Genomic DNA, 21,430 nt, shown 5'->3' on the forward strand with positions numbered 1-21,430 from the left:
AACAGCAGCTGGAAAAGTGTAACTGGGAGTTAATGGTATTTATTTATTTATTTTTATTAAATTTATTAATTGCCCATCTGGCCCGTCACCCAGCCACTCTGGGCGATGTACAACAATAAAAATAGTTTACACAATAAAATTCAACATTAAAAACATCACATTTCTAAAATTACCCTAGCCCACCCCAAATGCCTGCCTGAACAACCATGTTTTTAATGCATGATGGAAGCTCATTAAAGAGGAGGCATGGCGGAGTTCCCTAGGGAGGGAGTTCCACAGAGTGGGGGCCACCACAGAGAAGGCCTTCGTCCTCACCAGCCTAGCTGTCCTGGCTGATGGGACAGAGAGAAGGCCATCCGAGGCTGATCTTGTTGAGCGGCCTGTCTGGTGTTGCTGGAGGCGCTCCTTGAGATAGGCTGGGCCAGAGCCGTATAGGGTTTTAAAGGTCAAAACCAACACCTTGAATTTGGCCCGGAAGACAACTGGTAGCCAGTGCAGCTCCTTCAGCACTGGAGTGATGTGATCTCACCAGCAGCTGCCTTTAATCAGGCGAGCCGCCGCGTTCTGTACCAGCTGCAGCTTCTGAACCGTCTTCAAGGGTAACCCCACATAGAGCGCATTACAGTAGTCTAAACGAGAGGAGACCAGGGCATGTACTACCGATGGTAGAAGTAGACGTCACTTATATGTTTCCATGTCAGCTGTTCAGCCTTTGTGCGATAGAGCCTCCTATGTGATATTCTGATCTGAGTTCAGTGACTTTGTATGAGATCCTTTGATGACAAACCCTTTTGTGTTTGCAGACCTGGGTTGGCAACAAAAGAAGGAAGATGAGCAGCAAGAATGTTGTGGATTCTGGAGGAACTCCACCGGGAACTGTTGCCAGCACGCTGACCATGCCTCCAGAAGTGGCAGTCCGAAATGTGGTCAGCATTGCTCGCTCCCAAAGCCAACAGTCATCATGGACATCCTCCAACAATGATGTCATAGTAACTGGTATATACAATCCATCCGGTTCAACTGGCAGACTGGTATCCGCTAAACAAACTAATGCATTGATGAGTGATATACATAAAAACTCTCTTCCAAGGCCTCCTGTGAAAAGTGATCCTGAATTTCAGCGGCAGCATATTGCAGTCGCACGGCAAACACCCCACTGTAAAAATGCTTCACTGTTCCTGGGAGAAAAAACAATTATCCTGTCAAGGCAAACAAGTGTGTTGAATTCAGCCAACTCGATTTATAATCACACTAAGAAAAGCTATGGCGGTTCTTCGGTTCAGACTGCAGAGTTGGTTTTACCTCAGAAGCCTGTGTTGTGCCACCGACCATGCAAAGTGGAGCAAATGGGGTGTCAAAGGTTACAGAAGCCAGAGCATCCAATCCTTGCCTCACACATGCCATCTGGACAAAGGGCTAACATTAGAGATCCTTCCTGCAGCACGCACAACTTGGAAATCCGGGAGGTTTTTTCCTTGGCTGTTACTGATCAACCTCAGAGAATCCTGGGAGGAAATGCGCAGAAGTCATCGTCTTCTTCTGGAGAAGGCAGTTGTTTGTCAATTGCCATGGAAACTGGGGATGTGGATGATGAGTATGCTAGAGAGGAAGAGTTGGCATCAATGGGTGCCCAGATACAGAATTACTCCAGGCTAAGTGGCACATCCCTCAGAATCGAGAATCCAAGCACTGGGCTATCTGGATCAGGCAGAAGTATCAGCTGCAGTTCACACATGGGGAGTGGCAGGGACTTGCATGACAATATCCTGTATCATAACAGAGACTATCGCTTGCCTCCACGGACCTCCTTGCATACCACATCCAGTACACTGTATAGCAGTTCTTACCCATCAAGAAGTAACCTTTCTTCTCATTTTGCAGCCTCCAATCAACTAAGGCTATCTCAAAACCAAAATAATTACCAGGTAATAGTAAGAACACCAGTGTTCTAATACATGGGGTTTAAGGCATTATCTTTCTTTTTTTGGTTGCAAACCAGGAGCTCCAGCTAGCTAATCTCATGCAGCTTCAGAGTCTTGCAATGGAGTGAAGTCAGAGATAGGAAGGCCATGGGGTTTCTCCAAAGTTTTCAGTACCCCTTGCCCCTACTGGCACAGTACCTGCCCTTGTTTCTTCTTCATTACCAGCTTGGTCTAAAAGTTTCTGCCCATGATACCTGAAGGGAGTTCACATGTGCCTTTGCTACTGCTCCCCCTCACTTCCCCTGTCCGTCCATCCCCACGCACTTCTGGTATGGTGCCCAGACGTTTAGCTGTTTCTGGCAGAGGCAGTGGAACAAGACCATTTTAGTTTATTTGGGTTGGTACCTGATGCAGCTGCCTGAGCCATCTGGGTGTTGATAATATCTCTCCAGGATGTGCAACAAATTATTGTTAAGCTGGGTGCTGGATTGCTATCCAAATTATCTGTCAACCTGAGAGTGATAGCTTTTACTCTTAAGTTGATAGGAAATTTTCCTGATGTATGAAAGGTGACAATTGACTGATGTAGTTGCTCAAGTGTGCAGTTTTACTACAAATGTTGTCTATGAACCAAAGTTTGTGAAAGACATCATGATTTATTTGTTTTACAGTGAATGTTGTGTAATCAGATTCCTATAAATCTTAATTCAGTAGTGAATGGTAAAATGATTTGTAATAGTCAAAGAGGAGCAACGGAATTATAGTTCTAAAATAGCTCCTCAAAATAGGTTGTTCCAAGATACCTTGACTAAAGGGGAGAGGAAATGTTACATAATCACATGAATTTTACTCTGGAAATGTGGCTTTTTTATACATATATGGCCCATCCTATCTCAGAAGATTAGGGCAGGTTACAGATTCGTACCATGTGAAAAGATTAGTTTCTGCATCCTGAACTTATGCTATAAGGGTCAAACTATGCAAAGTGTTAAATGTGTGTAAGCATTTAATGTACGAGATTTTTGTTGGGGGTGCACAACTTGGAATAGGATGATGGGGAGGGGGTTAACCTTTCCCCTGCATACCTTTGTCCTGCTGAAAATCTCCTCCCCCAGTCATTAGGGTGGAAACTTCCATTGGCACTTACTGAAATGTCCTTCTGGGGCTAAGAAGAGTGTTGGCAGGACAACAGCATAGTTGGAAATGGTTATCTTGCTCCCTTGCACCTGCTATCTAAAGAACAAAAATTGTGCATGTTAACTAAGCCTTCATTTTAAATGAGATAGGTGATTGTTTCTTTGTGGTTGTCTCCTCCCACTTTTAGAATCCTTCTTGTTAATTTGCATTTCACCATGTAGTTTAGATCTCTTCGGGTAATAAAATAGCAAAACCTTTGGGGTATGTTTTGTAGAAAAGGTTGATAAGCCAATTATGGATTATTTTCCCAGTTTGAAAACCACAATTGTGATCTGTGGCTTGATTATGAAAAGTCATTGACTGGGGACATAGTTCATTGTATCTTGACAATTTTAATGTAACTAAATTTGATTATAGGGAAGCAAATTGCTAATTATTTTCATTGCATACAAATATTTTTACCGGCAGAAATATTATTGTATTATGTTCACTCATGCAATACTGCTAGTTATTAAAATGTCTTTTTCTGTTTTCTTTTTGGATGCAATTTTTGGGTTTTGAGATGTAGCATTTTTTACAGAATCAAGTTACTGGACATGGAAGGGGGTTGCAGACTTGAAAAATAGTAGCCTATAAAATTTCAAAAACAAACCCTGCTCCTTTAGCACGATGTCATGGCTTTGCAGTGCATTGTGGATAGGGCTGCAGCCATGCTAGCTCAAGGTGAAACAAGCCAGCTTCAAATAATTGTTTATGAAGCTGGCTTGTTTCAACTAATCATAGTTAAGATTACCCAGTTTAGGATTGGAATGACACACTAAACTGCGTAATTTAAAATGAAAGCGGAAGCTTCTGATCTCCTTGCAGCCACACCAGAGGAGTAGAAGGGAGTGGAGGAGAGCATGTTAACCTGTGGCCTATTGTGATCTGTTCTCGTAATGCTAAACCAGGCTTTAGTGTTACTTCTGAACACAGCCTGTGTCTGGGAGTACCTGTATAAGGCCAAACACCAGACCTTGCTTGTGTTTTGGAAATGGAAGTATCTTCAGACAAGTGTGTTACTAATGCAAGTTGCATACAGGCCTTTTAAAAGTGACCCAGTTGGTGGAGAGTTGGTCAAAATGTGGACTCAGTGTATGCTGCTGACTTTTCTGTCATTGAGTTTATGGTAGCAGAAGGAAATTAGAAGAGTTTCCGCTTCTAGAGCAACTATTAAGTGGCAAGCATGGCTAGGTTTAAGTCTCAAATGTAATTACCGCTTTTTGACAAACAGAAACTTGGTTTGCAAGTTAACAAGAGCTTGTGTGTGTTAGCTCATGTGGTGTTTTTAGTTAACATAAACTCCTATTGGTTATCTTACGGTGTTATGTTAGAACATGGCTTTTTATGAAACCTTTATAGAACTTTTTTTTCTGTCATTGACAGACACGTCAATCCTGGTCTTTATTGGAATGAGCCATGTGTTGATTTGCTCCCTCCTTACCTCATATCCCTGACTTCAGCAAAGCTTTCTTATTTTTTAATTAGATTCTGGTCTCATATCCTGGTATGGAGGGAACATTTAAACAATTGTTTTCCCAGTTCCAATGTCATGGTAAACTGGTTTAAGAAATCAAGAAAGCTTTACATGAGGAGAAAGGCAAGGAGGTAGCGTGGGACTGATAAACCATGGTTTATTGGACTAGGATCATTGGCCCAGTTGACATGACATGGCATGGCATGGCAACCCAGAGTTCTTTTAAACTCTGGATTGCCACAAGGCAGTTAGCATGCTAGTGCAACTAAATGGCTCGATCACTCTTGCTTGGCTCCTCCTGCCAGCAGGAGTAGCTAAACAACCCAGGGTCAATCTGTGCCCAGCCTTTGTTAGTGTTACATCTGAACCTAAATCTCTTCCCAGACAAGCAAGGGTTGCAATGCAAGATCAAACCCTGGGTTATGACTCTGGCTTGACAGGGAGAAGCCAGAATTCTACTCTAACCAAACAAGGAAAGGAGAGTCCCAGGCTTGTTTGGTCAATTCTGCTGGTAGGAGGAGACAAGTCCCCCATGTGTTAGTACACCGGCTCATTCATGGTAAACCAGAGTTTTAAAAACCATTGGGTTGCAATTACATGCAAACTCTCCCATTAAGTCTGAAATGGGCTATTTAAAGATGAGACTTATGTTCAACTTCTTAAACTAAGAAATTATAGGCACTTTTTTTTGCATTTGAATGTGTTCTTCAAATGAACTTGTATTGCCCAAGTTTGGTATAATCTGTAGATTTAACCTTCTTAGTAATACTATTTTTCCTTCCACAGATTTCAGGAAACCTTACTGTGCCTTGGATTACGGGTTGTTCCCGAAAAAGAGCAGTAAGTACTTCTCATGGGAGCTAAAAGTGGACAGAGTGCAATCTTACATTGTATTTTTAAAGTTTCAACCTTGATAACTATTCTAACTAGGAGTTGTGCAAGGTTTTGGTTTGAAAGGAAATCCTTTCACCCCCTGGCTTCCTCAAGGTCACTCTTCAAAGAGCAAATGTTACATTGACTGGGTTTTGATGTCACAATAACCCACAATGGGCTAAATAAGTCCTGATGGCTATTAACCCATTGTGGGTTATCGTGTTAATTGTAAGGGATTTTTTTAACCTACAGTGGCTTATTTGGCCAACATAACCTACACAGATAACCCACAGTCTGCAGTAGGGTTTATTTAAACCATCGTGGGTTATCATGTTGTCTAGTGGTCACTGGGGGTTATTTCGGCTGCCTACAGAGCTGTGCAGCAAGAGCAGTCAAAACGTCTGCCGCTCTGCTCCTTGCCGGCTTTAGCTCTTTAAGGCGACCAAGCCCGCATTGTCAATTGGGGGAAATGCGCAATTTCCATATTGGAACAAGGTAAAGCAAGTAAGCCAGCAGTGGCAAGGGGGGGGGGGAATGCCCATTTCCTCTTTTGCGCAAAAGCAGTATAGTGGTATACTGGCATTGGGATCAAGTAAAAGCAAATTCGCTAGCGGTGACAGTGGGGGAAATGTGCATTTTCGCTGTTGTGCAAAAGCACTACAGCGTTTCACCAGTATTAGGAGCCCATTAAAGTGACCAAGCCCACAGGGTCGAGGGGAGGGGGGAGAAATGAGCTATTTCCCTGTTGGGAACAAGTTAAAGCAACTAAATCACTAATGTCTATTTTGTGCACCCAGGGTTTTCACTCCTTTCACAGATAGTGCACAAGGTTTTAATGGTGCATCAGGTGCCTCCTGAATAGGGGAGGCTGCATATGATGATTGGTCCCGATCCTGCAAACCTAAGGTTTTATAGGTTTTTACCTTTTTGGTGCACTTGGGATTTTTGCTCCTCTGGGGTAATTATGCAGGGTTTTGATATTGGATCAGGTGCTTCCCAGTTAGGAGAGGCTGTGTGTAAAGTTTTGTCCCGATCCTGCAGACCCCTAAGGTTTTATAGCCACCACTCCCTTTTTAGTGCTCTTTAGTGAGTAGTCACGCAGTGTTTTGATGTCAGGTGCCCCCTGGCTGAAAACTTCCAGCACTTTAGAAGTGAAACAGCACCGCTGCTCAGGCAGGAGGAGTGCAGCAGGACAGGGGGTGGGGGGTGGTGAGTCAAATTACACATAGTCCCTTCATAAGCTACTCACAGTAGCTTATTAGCTTGCTCATGCGGCAGGGGCTCGTGGACTATTTTAAAAATAAGCTATTGTGTATAGCTTATTATCTATCATGGGTTATCGTGATGTCTGAACATGTCCATTGTTGGATATAAAAATTTTTAAGCTGGCCTATGAGGAAGAAAAATCTGAAATCCATAGTTGGCCAATTAGGACCAACTAAAATGCTACAAAACATTGTGCATTCTTTCAAGATCTCCAGAGCTTTTCACCAAGCTTGGTGATTTTTATTTTTTTTTTATGTGATGGGGGAAGAACAGAAAAATCCCCAAATTAGGTCAGATGTTGTGGCCATGAGGGCTGCAGTTTAGACCCAGTCTCAAAATGGAGAATGGATTAATCTTTGGTACATGTTACAGTATTAGATTATACCTAGGCATTCTGCTTACTCAGGAACTTGTGTGCTTTGCAAGAGACAGATCTGAGTTATAGCCAGCCTTTATGTTTTCAGAAATGGGTGTGAGCCAATCAAGGTGCAATCTGATACCTGCAACACTTACCAGTGACTAATCGATTCAGTTCGCAGTCTCCATTTTGAGACTGGGTCTAAACTGCAGACCTCATGACTACAACGTCTGGTCTAATTTGGGACTTTTCTGTTCATCTCCCATACCCTGTGGTGGTAGTGGTTGTTACCACCTACCCTGATTATGAGTTCTGAAGAACTTGAATGTTTGCATGATCTTGTAGCGTTTTGGTTAGTCCTAACACAGGCAATGCTGAACTGGATATGGATTTTGGATTGTTGGATACGTTTAACTACAGATAGAAGTATTTACTATCTTTCCACGCAACTTTGCATGTCATCAGCAACAATTCTGATTCAAGTTACTCTTACCCTGCAACTGTGTGTAACGTTCTCAAACCATATCTGTCAGTGCTGACAGTCATGAATTAGTAAGGGTGAAGATTATCTTCTGTGTGCAGTGATTATCCTTAAATCCTACCCATTGACGCTAATGTCTTCAATGTCATTGTTGTATTAATAGCTGATTATATCAATTCACAGTTTTCATTGCTAGGTTTAAGTAATAGCATAACAGCAATAAAACCTTAGAATTAAACCCTCTGTTAGAAATCTTCAGTTTGTAAGACGGACTGCAATATATTTTCAGTTATTGAATAATTCTGCTGATGGATTGTTGTCACTAAAAGCAACTGGGAAAACCCAATGAAGTGAAAAATACCATGGCTGTTTGGAAAGTAGAATAAGGCTTTAAAAAATGAGCATTACTAATGGCAGAAGTAACAAAGACAGTTCTAATCGTTGGCTCTCAAAGTAAAAGCTCCATATTTAGAATTTATAGTCCATTTCAACTAACTATTGAAAGCGCTCCTCTTCCATTCTGCATGCCTCTAAATAGTTTTTGCCTTCTCTTTTTCTGTCTCATTTAATTAATTTAGAGAGACTGATGTCCAGGCTGCCTGGCACATAGCAAAAGGAAAATGTGATGATAAGGAACCGTAAATCTTTTAGTTCTGCAATAACGCTAAATCTACCCTGGAAAAACAACAGTGCACAGATTCCTCTTTTAGTGTTGTTGGTTAACTATATTACTATTAATTTGTGGTGGTGTTAAATAGCCTGAATCCTTGCAATTGAAGATGCTTTTAAAGCAATTTTAAACCTGTTTGCAGATGCTCTGGTCTAACGAATGGCACAATTTCTAGGCTTTCATATAATCTCTCCACTTGCACAGGGAAATTGTATTCAATAAGATTTGTGAGAAGGGATAAAGTAATTTGTAAGTGTCTCCAGTTATGCTAGGATAACAAAATAGCTCAGTTTTTGTGACCCAGAATAATCTTGAGTGCCATTCTAAAATGAGTAATGGAGAAATTTGACCCAAGGCTGAAACACTGCACAGAGATCCCATTGTGTGTTTCATTTGAAGTAATGCTTAAGCAGTCAGCTTCTCGATGCTTTAAAACCATGGTCCCCAAAGTGCGAAGTGGTCTTCCACAACAGAGGTATAGATGGTTGGAGGGAGGGGGGGTGAACTTCTCCCTCATGCCATCTAATTTTGTGTGTGAGTTGTAACATGGCATGTTCATTGACCTGTCCTGTTCGCATCAGTGCAGACAAAATATTTGTGTGAGTTAAGCTGAGCTTCCATCTTTCAGGTGGAAAGGGGGTTGGACTCGATGGCCTTGTAGGCCCCTTCCAACCCTACTATTTTATGACTATTCTATGATTCATTAACTGGGGTGGGGGGATGTGGCAGTCCTATATTTAAGAACCCTCCTGGATCAGATCAGTGGTCCATCTAATCCAGCTTCTTGTTTCCCATCAAGTTACTTGCCTTAACAATACTACAAGCAATAAGGATCTTGGAATTGTTGTAGATCACAAGCTGAAGATGAGCCAACAATGTGATGTGGCTGCAAAAAAGGCAAATGCTATTTGGGGCTGCATTAATAGAAGCATAGCTTCCAAATCACGTGAAGTACTAGTTCCCCTCTACTCAGCACTGGTTAGGCCTCATCTTGAGTACTGTGTCCAGTTCTGGGCACCACACTTTAAGAGGGATGCCGACAAACTGGATTGGGTTCAGAGGAGGGCAACAAAGTCGATCAGGGGACTGGAAACAAAGCCCTACAAGGAGAGACTGAAAGAACTGGGCATGTTTGGCCTTGAGGAGAGAAGACTAAGGGGAGATACGATAGCACTCTTCAAGTCCTTGAAAGGTTGTCACAGAGAGGACGGCCAAAGATCTCTTCTCCATCATTCCAGAGTGCAGGACATGGAATAATGAGCTCAAGTTACAGGAAGCCAGATTCCAGCTGAACATCAGGAAAATCTTCCTGACTGTTAGAGCAATATGACAGTGGAACCAATTACCTATGGAGGTGGTGAGCTCTCCCACACTGGAGGTATTCAAGATGAGGCTGGACAGCCATCCGTCAGGGATGCTCTGACTTGGATTCCTGCATTGAGCAGGGGGTTGGACTTGATGGTCTTATAGGCCCCTTCCAACCCTGCTATTCTATGATTCTAAGACCCCCAAATACTGATGGAGCATTCATAGATACTTACAACTCCCATTAAAGGCACCCTTTCAAAAGTGCCAAGACTTCCAGTTCACACAGGGGATGGACATGGCTACTTGCATGCATAGAACTCTGAGGGATTGGCTGTTTTGAAATGAGGCTATGGGCCTTCTAAAATGGAATTTAGTTGACCACACTCTTTAAAGATACAGCTGAGGTTCCACACATTCTGCTCCTTCATCTGTCTGTGTCTTGGTTTGATCACTAACCAAGCTGCCTGTGTGTGTATCTTTTCCGTTACTCCTTGAGAGGCTGAAGCCGGGCTTTTTCATCTGTTTGGGAAGCCCAGAGCAGTCAGAGGGCATATGATGCTGCTATGCAGCTATCGGCCTGGCCAGTGCTTAGAAGAGGGATTATTGAAGAGCCCCTTAAAAGCTACTCTGAGTTTTCCCTAGAAAGAAGCGTGCATTCTTATGCTTCCTTAAATAAATCATAATTTAGATTTTCCTAAAATGCAAAAGAAGAACTGCTTGAGACATATAATGATGCTCTGGAGCCAACCCCCTGTTTGAAAGGTTTTAGAGATGGGGCCTTATACAGATCAGAGAATCTAAAATGTGGAAAGTTTATATTTGTGTATGTATATATATATATATATATATATATATATACACACACACACACACGCACACACACGCACAGTGAAACATAATCTTTTATGAAATCTTTGTAGTTGTGCTTTGTGAACTCACATGATGGTATCCCAGAGTGTTCTGCTGTCCTTTCTAGAGAAGTCCATCTCTGTATAATTGGAGTGGAACCATCAGAAGGAGTGACGTGGCTTACTCTGGTAAAGATTGCTCAGGAATCCATGCTGTCACTCTGTCTTCATCTTAACTCGTCTGTCAGCAAGAATGCTACAGGCGTTAAAGCATGCTAGCTAGGGATTTTAAGTGTTCGTTTGAGGATGATCTTAATTAGCTGGAGAATATAACACAAAATAGTTATAATAAGTCTTAATGGGTATGCCGGGGCAATAATAATACCTCCTTATATCATCCATCTCTCTTCTCCCTGGGTTTTCGTTGAGTTGTGATGTAGATATCCTGGGTTGAACGTTCACTCTGGTTAAAAGATCCTTGTTGTTTGTTACCTTCAGTACCGCAATTCCAGTTCTATAGCCATTGTGGTCCCTTGAAAAGCCATTCACATGGGGGATATCTTTGCAGAATGCTCAGAAGGTATAAGAACTTGGAAAAGCAGCCCTTTAAAGACTGTCCAAAAGAGTCAATGCTCTTTGCAGGGGGGCCTTGCACAGTGCTGAAAAGAAACAAATGTTGACCTTCACACATGAGAAACCATGTGTAATCTTGAGCATGACAGAGAGGCAGCCTCTGCTTAGCCACAAGGGCTGCTTTTTATAGTGAATTAATTGAAGCTCTTTGCCAGAAACTGTCTGACAACCTGTCCTTCAGAATGTGTATAACATGACTGATGAATTTAACACCAGGCAGGATGTGAGTGATTTAGCAAACAGTGGTTCTTCAAAGGGCAAAGTGAAATCTTCACTCAGAGAGCTTGTTTACATAGATAACTTTTTTAACCTCCTGTTTCCTAATACTTGACTGGTGATGATCTCAGCCAGAGCTTCTGGGTTCACCTCCAACTTGCATCCTGCTGTGCTTTTTTCAACGGAGGCTTGGGAGGCTTTAGATAAGTTAAAGGCAATGGATGGCAGCAGCAAGAAGCGTAAGAGACATTAATGACTGCTGGGGACATTAAGGTGGACGGGGGTGGGGGCGTTAGGGAGGAAGTGTGGCTCATGTAGTTATTAGTTTCCATAATTGCATCCCCTTCGCATTTTTTCATACCATGAATTTGCTATACCACTGTATAGCAAAAGACATCCAGACAGTTTGGGAAGACACTAATTATCTGGATCCATTTTAGTCTGGCTTTTGGCCTGAGTATAGCACTGAAATGGCTCTTTGGTTGCCCTGATGCTGGGTGTTCTGATCAGTCTGTATCCAATACCCACAAGGGAAGGCTAGTTGGTGGGTAGCTCCAAGTGAGCAACTTGTTCCAACAGTGGCTGGAGGCAGACTGAGGTCTTATGACCCTCCAGACCATCCCTTCCAAGCACTGCCCCCTTGCATAAAGAATATTAAAAAGCCAGATGGCTGGCCTGGAAAAAGCCATCTTCTCTACTTGGTGACCTCCTGCCTGGTGCCCTCCCTTTGTTATTAGGCAGACGTAGAGGTACAGGAGGCACTTGGCTCTTCAGGGGAAGGTGATTGTGGGGCTCCAGGCTCTGGCTTGGTGTTCAGAGCCCGGTCCTGCTCTTCAGCCCACTGGCTTAGCCAGCTCCTCTTCTGAGCTTGACTTGTGGCCATGACACTGGGAGGACGATGGGGGAGTTGAACCATGTGAATTCCTCTGAACCTCTCAGTAGCTTTCAATACCATTGACTATGGTATCCTTCTGGAGCGGTTGTCTGGGTTGGGGATTGGGGCCCTCGCACTTCAGTGGTTCAATTCCTGTCTGGATAGCTAGTTCCAGAAGGCGAGGGTTGTGGTCGTATTGCTCTGTCCCTTGGCATGCTGTGGTATGCTGCAGGACTCTGTTTTGCCCACCATTCTATTTAACATCTACATGAAACTGCTGAGTGAAATCATACAGGGATTTGGAGTGTGGCATCATCTGATGATACCCAACTCAATTTTTCCTTTTCAACAAATTTAGGTGAAGCTGTGGATGTGCAGTGGACTGGATGAGGGCCAATAAGCCAAAGCTCAATCCAGACAAGACAGAGGTAGTGCTGGTGGGTGGTTCTTCTGTCCTGGGTGATGTTCAGTCTGTTCTAGACAGGGTTGCAGTCCCTGTTCACAGCCTCAAGATGTTTTAGATCTGTCCTTACCTTTTGAGGCCCAGGCAGTTTCCGTGGCATAAAATTACTTCTACCCGCTGAGGTAGATGCACCCGCTGTGGCCCCTTGTGGAGAGGGATATGGCCACCGTTATCCACAATCTAGTAGCATCCTGCTTACAATGACCGCAAATTTCACAGGATGATAAGTGCTGGAGAGAAAACAGTCCATAGGCTAATCTAGTGCATATGCTACAGAGTTACCCAATAATGATGCCTTTCTGGCTCGAGTCCTAACTAGGATCAACATGGTCCTGGAAACCTCATTCAATGCAAAAGATGCCCATGCCTTAGCAGGATACATTCTGGGCTAATGGGACTTGGCAGAGGGGCATGATGCATGGTTTGGTAAGGCCGCACAAATGGCTAAGTGTACTCTACAACACTGGAAAGCAAACCCCCAGATATACACAAGTAGATTCAAGATTGGTTGACCTTAGCTGCCCATGAAAAGGTATATTACACCAAATTATGAAAAAAAAATCCAATTAATATAGGGATATGTTCTTGAATTATAAGCAGAGTAATGTGGTACACTGTAAAACCATCACAGGCCAGCAAAGAGATGTGCATGACACAACTCTTTTACTTACTTACTTACTTTATTTATTTATTTATTTATCCATCTCTTTTTCTATGTAACTTTTTATTTATCCAGTTTTTGCTTAATGCTTTTACTTATATACATGAAACCTTTACTGTTTAAATACAGTACAATATGAGGAAGGGACAGAGAGAGAATGGGGAAGGTGACAGAAAGGGAAGTGTGTATGGTTTGTATTGTATTGGAAAAACAACACCACCACTAATAAAACAGTTAATAGCAACAAACCAAAATTACTGCAATGTCTTGTATGTAGGGCTGTTTTGGAAGATAGCTCAGAAGCTTCAATCGATGCAAATACAGTAGCTAGATTGATGACTGTGACTAGGCAAACAGAACATTTCTCACTATTCTTAAAATGGTTTCACCGGCTCCTGTGTGTTTCTGAGCACAATTCACCATGCTGGTTTTAATCTTTTAGAGCCCTAAATGGTCTGGGACCAGGATACTCCAAGGACTGTCTTCTCCCACATGAACATACCCTCATTTGATTTCTCCTGCCCTCAGAGCTGAAGTGGGTTATGGCCCAAGATAATGCCCCTCCAGTTGTGGCATTCTGACTGAGCAATGCTTTCCCTAAGATGGCTTACTTAGTGCATTGTTTGATATCTTTTTGGTGTCATTTGAAGACTTTTTAAAAATTCACTCAGACCTTTTAGGTCAGGAGTGGGGAACCTCTTCGAACCAAAGGGCTGAATTCCATTTCAGAGAAGCTCGGGGGAGGGGATTTAATTGGTGGGTAGAGCTGAAGGCAAAGGGGGCAATGTTGTCTAGGGAATTACAGAGGGCTGGATTTGGCCCCCTGGGCATGAGTTTCCTCACCTGAGTTTTAGGTGCCTATGCTGTTGAATTGTGTTTTAACCTGTCACTAACATAGCCTGGCTGTTAAAATAAACAATACCGCATCATTTATATCCTTATGCATAGTGGGGTGCTCTGCTGATGCCCTGACCCCCTAGTTCTGGACTCTTCTTCCTCTTGAATTTTGGCAGAGTCCAACCCTGAGCTTCTTTTGTGGGTGATGGAAAGGTTTTGATTTGGGGCTGATGTTCAGTGACTTGAGTTGTTTTATTATTATTTTAAGGAAATTCAAAGTTCCTTTTGTCTAACAGTATATTTTATAAAGTGTAAGCTGGACTTGCAGCTGAAATTCATGGGGTAATCATGACACACACACACCCATTTTGCCAAGGTGAAGGGAAAAGGGCATAGCTGCAGCATGCCGCTATACTTTTCCAGCCCAAACCAGCCATTTTTATTCTCTACAGGTTACCAGGCATGCGCTTTATTACAAGCCTGATCCATAGTCTTATTACATTTATATAGAGTAACTTTTGCTAATAAAATTTATAAATGAAACCGGGAATACTTTTTATTGTGCTGAATAGTTACGAACAGGGCATTGGCTTCTGCCTTTGCAGTACCATGCAGAATGCCTTCATTTTCAACGTCTGTCCTTCTTATCTGCTTTTTGGCACTTAATAAAACATAAACATATGCTTGTTTTACAGCTACAGGATCGTACACAATTCAGCGACCGGGATTTAGCTACCCTTAAGAAATACTGGGACAAGGGCATGACCAGCCTTGGTTCAGTTTGCAGAGAGAAAATTGAAGCAGTCGCTACGGAGTTAAATGTTGACTGTGAAATAGTACGGGTAAGAAGCCTCCAGTCCTCTCGTTTCTGGTTGCAGAAGCGAAAATAGCCTAGATGAAAGCTTTTTAAAAAATTGCATGAGGTAGACTGAAATAGATTGCACGTGTTACATAATGAATGGCCACGTTAGGAAGTAGTCTCTTGCTCTGTCTATTTATAGTTAAAATCCCTCAGGTGAGACATTTATCGATTGGCAGTGTGAGCTGGATGTTTGACATTCCAGTTGGGCTGCAAATTTATATAAGTTTTTAAACCTTTTTAAGAAAGGGCCTTCTTGATAGCTGAAAAGGAATAACTGTTGTAGTTGGTCAAAATGCAACGCTCCTTTGAAGCAGAAGAGAGTAGAACGTTGTTTTCTTTTGTTTCCTCATAATGGAGAGCCATCACTCAGTGGCAGGAGCAAAGCTGTGCATGTCTCAAGTCCCATGTTCATTTCCTGGCTTCTTGACTTGAAAGATCTCTCAAGTTAGCAGGCTGTGAAAGACCTTTGCTTGGAACCCTGGAGAATGGTGGAAACAATGTTGGGCTAGATGAGTCATTGTTAGAGAGAACTGCTTATTGAGTTTTGTACAAGAGGAGAGGGAGGGCCACTAGGGGTGTGAGCACTGTGTAGCCACTAAGAGTGTGAGATCTGTGATGGAAAGACCCCAGTTCAGATGTCCCCTAAGCCATTAACTCACATGATTGGCAAACCTCTGTTCTCTCGGAATCAGTCCCCCATCTGCAATATGAAGATAAGAATAGTGCCCTACTTTATGTGGTTATTGTAAGAGTGAAGTGCTTTGAACATTGCAGGAGCACTATATAAATGCCAGATATTATTGTATATGACATTTTTATCTTGCCCTTCCTCCAAAGAACTCAGAGTGATGAACGTGGTTCTTCCCCTGATCCCCATTTTATCTTGATGGAGACCCTATGAAGTAGGTTAGATTGAGAAAGAGTGATTTGCCCAGGAGTGAGCTCCATAGCTGAGTAGGAATTTGAACCCCCAAATCTGACCAGTCCTAGTCTGGCACTGCAGTGCATAGTAGTAGTATCTTTAAAAAGATGTACATGAAGGTAATCAAAAGCACATAAAACATTTTCCTGAAATGAAACAAATCTCTTTTTATCTCTCTCTCTATATATAGGAATGAATATTCAGGCCTGTGAGTATTCTGTTTCTCTCTCCCCATCCCCACCCAATAGCGCATCAAGAAAATCCAGATTTTGTTTCCACAGTCAAGTATGCAGATTAAGTAAACATGCACATGTTTACTTTGCAGTGTTTTTATTCCATGTAAAAGGTTCAAGTTATCCAAAGATATAAAGTACATTGGAAACGATTAGGATATCATAAAGGAGTGGAGAGAGAGGAAATGGAAATACTGAGAACCAGGTCAGTTTAGCCCACTGCATTCAGTGGGACTAAAATGTCTTCATTTGTTTTAGAGATGTGTATCCTTCTTTTCTTCCAGTAGGGGAACTCAAAGCAGTTAACAGTATAGAGATACAGATAATCAAGACAATATGAAACTGCTTGATAAAATATTACAATAAAATTGGCAGCCAAAACAGACGATCAGTTGAGCTTCCTTCAAAAGTCCTCCTTCAGAGCCAGGTCTTCACCAGGTGTTGGAATAGTGATAGGCCTGTATTGATCTCTGTAGGGAGGGCATTCCAGAGCATCAGCACCACAACCGAATAAGTCCTGTTTTTGCACCCACCTGCCAAATCTCAGTTGGTGGCAGGACAACCTGAACCAGGACCTCAGATGCTGAACACAGTGTATGGGAAGGCACATATGGCAGAAGGCCATCCTTAAGGTACCTTAAATTCTAGTAAAGTGCAATTGTATTACAGGTAGCAAGATGGGAAGAGAGGGAGAGGAACATATGTGGAGTTTGAAACCCCATCTCCTGGCCACTGGAAGATTTAAGTAGTTTCTCATTGGTTCTTGCCCAATCCTATTTTCTACACATTTCCAAACTGTATATTGCATCTTCAAGAATGATGGCAAACGTACGGATGTTCCTTATTCATTTATCACATTTCAGCTAGTGACTTGCGTGTGTGAAACAGCCAACTCAGGTCAAACACCACAGAAAGTGTTTTCATATCTCTATGTGCCCCTTGCAGACTGTGTAATCAGTTGCAATTTGTTGAGCATTGAATCAGCCTTTCAAAAAGAGGGTGCCAAGTAATGTGCTAATGATTAGAAATCAGGTGACATCCAGCTGAAAGAAGATTACAACAAAATGGTTAACAAAAATTGAGGACAACAAGTAAGCAAAGTCAGGCATTAAGAAGCTTGGGCGGAGGCGGGGGAAGCAACAGCTTTGCTGCATACTTGACTATGTTGCCAGAGCAACAGTTGGCAAAGGATATCATTTGCAGGCCAGTTGAATTGATGCAATTACTGGGCTGGCTCCATGTTAAAGGGAGCCTTTGGCAAAATGCCCACCTAGTGGTCTTACCTGGCAGCCATAGGCAACAGCAGCACTCTGATGAGTGCTAGGTGGCTCCCACTGGTGTCTGGGGAGCTGCCATATTAATTTCCTGCAGTACCCCAGTGATGTTACATTTAGGACTATAGAGAACTTAAAATGATGGATCCCAGACTCCTACTGGAGACCACTCAGTGCTTATCTGGAGGGAGGTGGGCAGGGCAGGCATCAGTGGTGGGGCCCTGATAGTGGCCTGGGGATGCCACATGGTGACAACAGGTCTGTGCACTTACTTCAGCTGCATGTGAACTATGCTATAATAACTGACTGGGGCATGCTGGGAGTTGTAGGACTTCTTTCTGTGTAAATATGCATAAGATTGCACCCTTAGTGTACCCTAAAGTAGGTTAGAGGGACCGAGTACAATAATCTGAAGAGCAACTGCAATTTAGCCATGTGGGCATTTAGCCTACAGGAGCCTTATGTGACCCAGCCAGATTGCCAGCTGACCTCCAAAAGCATCGCAGGTTTAGTCAGGGTGTATGTGTGGGATTCTATATAAGGGATATAGAAAGATGAAAGTCCTTTATGGGCTATCAGGCTACCAGAGTTCTAATCCTGGCTGTTGATTTAGGTCTTGTTGGATTAGAAAGCAGATGCCAGTTACTGGTGTTACTGGGTGTTACTGGGTGTTACAGGTGTTACTGGGCACCTGTTCCGAGGCTACCAGGAAAGAGATTAGTTTCTTCTGCATGAAATTTTCTAGACAAGTATCTGCAATATTGAATTAGTGAGAGGATAAACATGATGACAGAAGTTCCTTCTTTTTGCTTCTTTTTGATAACTCAATTCTACTTACATCCCCCACACACTTTTGAAATCTAAGGTGCTTTTGTAGTGATGATTTACTTGTGGAAATAAATAAATCCCCACCATCACCACCTCATTTTCTTTCTTCAGGAGCTCAATTAAACACTGCTATAATGAAAACATTATCTTTTCAAAAAGACTAAGTAGGCTTCTGGCAAGTGCAGCGTGATTTAATCAACAATTAATTGAAGCATACAGTTAAAAAAATACTTCATTTGTTGAAACAGTGGACTTTTCAGCTGAAGAAGCAGTTTATGAGCATTCTGTTTTTGACTTAAATTTATCTGATCTGTTGGGCATGCTGCAGTGTTGTTTTCTAAAAATAGAAAGACATTAGATACAAAGATAGTTTTAAGGTTTTTGGTCTTCTGATGTTAAATATTTAAAGTGGAGCATGTTGTATGATATTTTATTAGTGGTATTCCGTTACTGGATGAAAGAGCCAGGAGATTGTGACATGAGGAACTTTCAGATATGCAATCCTCCACTTACAGTCTGAAATGGTACGATTTCAGGAGCTCTGTACTGTGTGAATTTATATGTGTAGATCAGTACTAAGCATGCAGAAGATTGGGCAGCTCATCATTAAACATGTCCTTGGAGTCAAGGCAACATTTCAGCACTTACATCCTGTTTTCAGCAACATTCAAAGTAGTAAATAGCAAGCAAGCAACAGAATAGTTTCAGAGCAATTCACTATACGCAATCCAAAAGCCCTCCAAATATATGTCTTTGTAAGATCCAGGGGTGAGAAGGTCAGGCAAGCATCCTGGAGAACACAGTTCCCAAGCTGGATGTGTTGCACGTAAAAGGCCCTATGCTGCATATTCACCCACCTAACCTCAGCAGGGAATGGGGGAACAGAGCAGGTTCGTAGCCAAAGACTTGACAGGAAGGAGGAAGGAGGCAGTCTTAGGGCCAGTGTGGTGTAGTGGCAAGAGTGTTGGACTAGTAGCTGGGAGATCCGGGTTCTAGTCCCCACTTGGCCATGGAAGCTCACTGGGTGACTTTGGGCCAGTCACAGACTCTCAGCCCAACCCACCTCACAGGTTTGTTGTTGTGAGGATAAAATGGAGAGGAGGAGGATAATGTAAGCCGCCTTGGGTTCCTTGCAAGGGAAAAAAGGCGGGGTATAAATGCAATAAATAATAAATAATAATAATAAATAATCAATATCAGCATTTAGAATTAGGTCTGGAAGTAGATATGGAGCCAATAAAGCTGACATCACATTAGGGTCGTATTAGGGCTCCAATTCACACTTTTGCATCTACATGTATCTATGTATCCTTAGGGAATCTGTCCTTCTTCTTTAGTGCCAAGAGAGCTACCCAATTCTACTTGCTTTGTATAAGGAAATCGTGATCTCCTAGACTTAGAAATCATGGGGCTTTTCCCCCTTAATTTTCCAACTTCTGGCTCAGATAACTTCTGATATTTTCCATGTCTGTTTCTCATTACAAGACTTGGATTGGGAATCGGAGACGAAAATATCGTCTAATGGGAATTGAAGTCCCTCCTCCTCGAGGTGGTCCTGCTGATTTTTCCAATCAATCTGATTCCAGCAGTAAATCAATACCCATTCCGGGAGATGATGGTTCGACTGATGTGGGAGACGATAATGACAGGAATGATGAAGTATCAATATGCTTATCGGAAGGAAGCTCACAAGGTATTTAAACCTGTCACCGGTATTATATTGTAACAAGTGGGACTTGCAATAAAATGTTGCAATGTGGAGTGCCTCTGTTCTAGCCAATCAGCCATGCCTTCTTCCAGGATACTCCATTACATTCCCCCTCTCCTTCAGTTTTCAGAGATTTTCCTCCCAACAGATAGTTAGCATTCCATGCTGCATTTGTGCTTTGGGTTCCTTGTGCATGGATGCTGCCATTTTGCTACATAAGGAGTGGTGCTCAGAGACAGAGTTTATGATTAATATATACATAGAGTTGCAGTACGTAGTGTGTCTGCATGAGGTTCCAGCTCCTCCATTCCATTCCCCTCTCTCTGGTTTTCTGCTCCCCCTCCCAACAATTGGCTATCATTCTATATCCACTGAGAATACTCAGTCTTCAAGGTTTTTTCTGTAGTTTTTTTTTTTTTTGGGGGGGGGGGAATCTGCAAATTTTGGGGGTTACCCCAGCCTGCTGATACCTCTTTCTTGTGCATGGATGGTGTGATTTGGCAGCATAAGATACTTAGATAATTGAGTTTGTTATTATTTTATATGATTTATGTTCAATCTTGCATACTATCTCAGCAATCTGAATTTTCACCCTCCCTATGTCCCAGGAAGTAGCTAGCATTTTGATCCTAAATGTATTTATATAGGAGTAAGTCTGAGTGAATGTGCATAGAATCACAGCCAAAGCTAGAAAAGTTTTAACCATGTGGGTAACATCTTTGGAAGACAGGAACACAGAAAATTACAGCAACTTTCCAGGGGTTCAAACCCTGACAGCAACTTTCCAGGGTTTCAAACAGGGGTCTTCCTCAGCCCTACCTGGAGACATCAGGATTTGAACGTTGGATATTCCGCATGCTAAACATATGTTCTGCTACTAAGCTATGGCCCTTCTCCAACAGAAAGCTGAAAAAAGTATCTGAAAATCAAAACTGAAGAAAGTGAAATTTGCCAGAAGCAAACACATGCTAAGTTGAAATGGGGGTTATCTATAATATAGAGATATTGAAGGCCAAAGTCCATTGCACATATTCACAAAGCACCATAAGGAGTGAGAGTTGAATCTTCAGGACATGTTTTTTTTTCTCGGCTCAGGGTGATTTGCTCAGGCAAATTGATAGATTGAATGCTGTGATGTTTCCCTGAGTCTTCCAGGAGGATAGGGTATAGCTAGCCATCTGGTGCCTTCTATGAATCTCCCTTAGTTTCCTCCGAATTGGTGAGGGTGTACTTAAGGAGGTAGTGTGGTTTCCCAGAGGTAGTAGTGGTAGTTCAAGGAAAAGAGGAAACTTCAATGTGTCCTCCCCATAGTCATCTATTCTATTGACTTTCCCATAGGGAGGTGTCTAGGAAATGTATGTCCCTTCAAACTCCACCGCCAATTGGGGAGCCAGTATGGGCAAGGTTGTAGTCCAATGTCAATGTGCCCTTGCATCTTCCATTGGCAGTTGAGCAACAAGAAGGGCCAGGCAATCCCACTTGGTACTCTCTATTTACCAGGCTGCTCCAAAGAGAATCACTGGCCTTTCAGAAGGGGAGA

The 21,430-nt window shown here is 42.5% G+C and overlaps 1 protein-coding gene across 3 annotated transcripts in view; it reads left to right on the top strand.

The window, feature by feature from the left end:
• Positions 1 to 21,430, top strand: part of HDX (highly divergent homeobox) — a 56,717-nt gene that overhangs the window by 17,181 nt on the left and 18,106 nt on the right. For all 3 annotated transcript variants that reach the window (XR_014784837.1, XM_084814030.1, XM_084814031.1), the window contains 4 exons: positions 804 to 1,925; positions 5,362 to 5,415; positions 14,759 to 14,905; positions 19,668 to 19,875. Coding sequence is in view for 2 of the 3 variants with exons in the window: in XM_084814030.1 (XP_084670156.1) it covers positions 804 to 1,925; positions 5,362 to 5,415; positions 14,759 to 14,905; positions 19,668 to 19,875 (1,531 nt within the window). In the remaining variant the exon portion in view is untranslated. The remainder of the gene's footprint in view (positions 1 to 803; positions 1,926 to 5,361; positions 5,416 to 14,758; positions 14,906 to 19,667; positions 19,876 to 21,430) is intronic.

Source organism: Heloderma suspectum, chromosome 9 (assembly GCF_057233095.1).
Source record: "Heloderma suspectum isolate Gila_16-S chromosome 9, 16-S_ref, whole genome shotgun sequence".
NCBI classification, from domain to species: Eukaryota; Metazoa; Chordata; class Lepidosauria; order Squamata; family Helodermatidae; genus Heloderma; species Heloderma suspectum.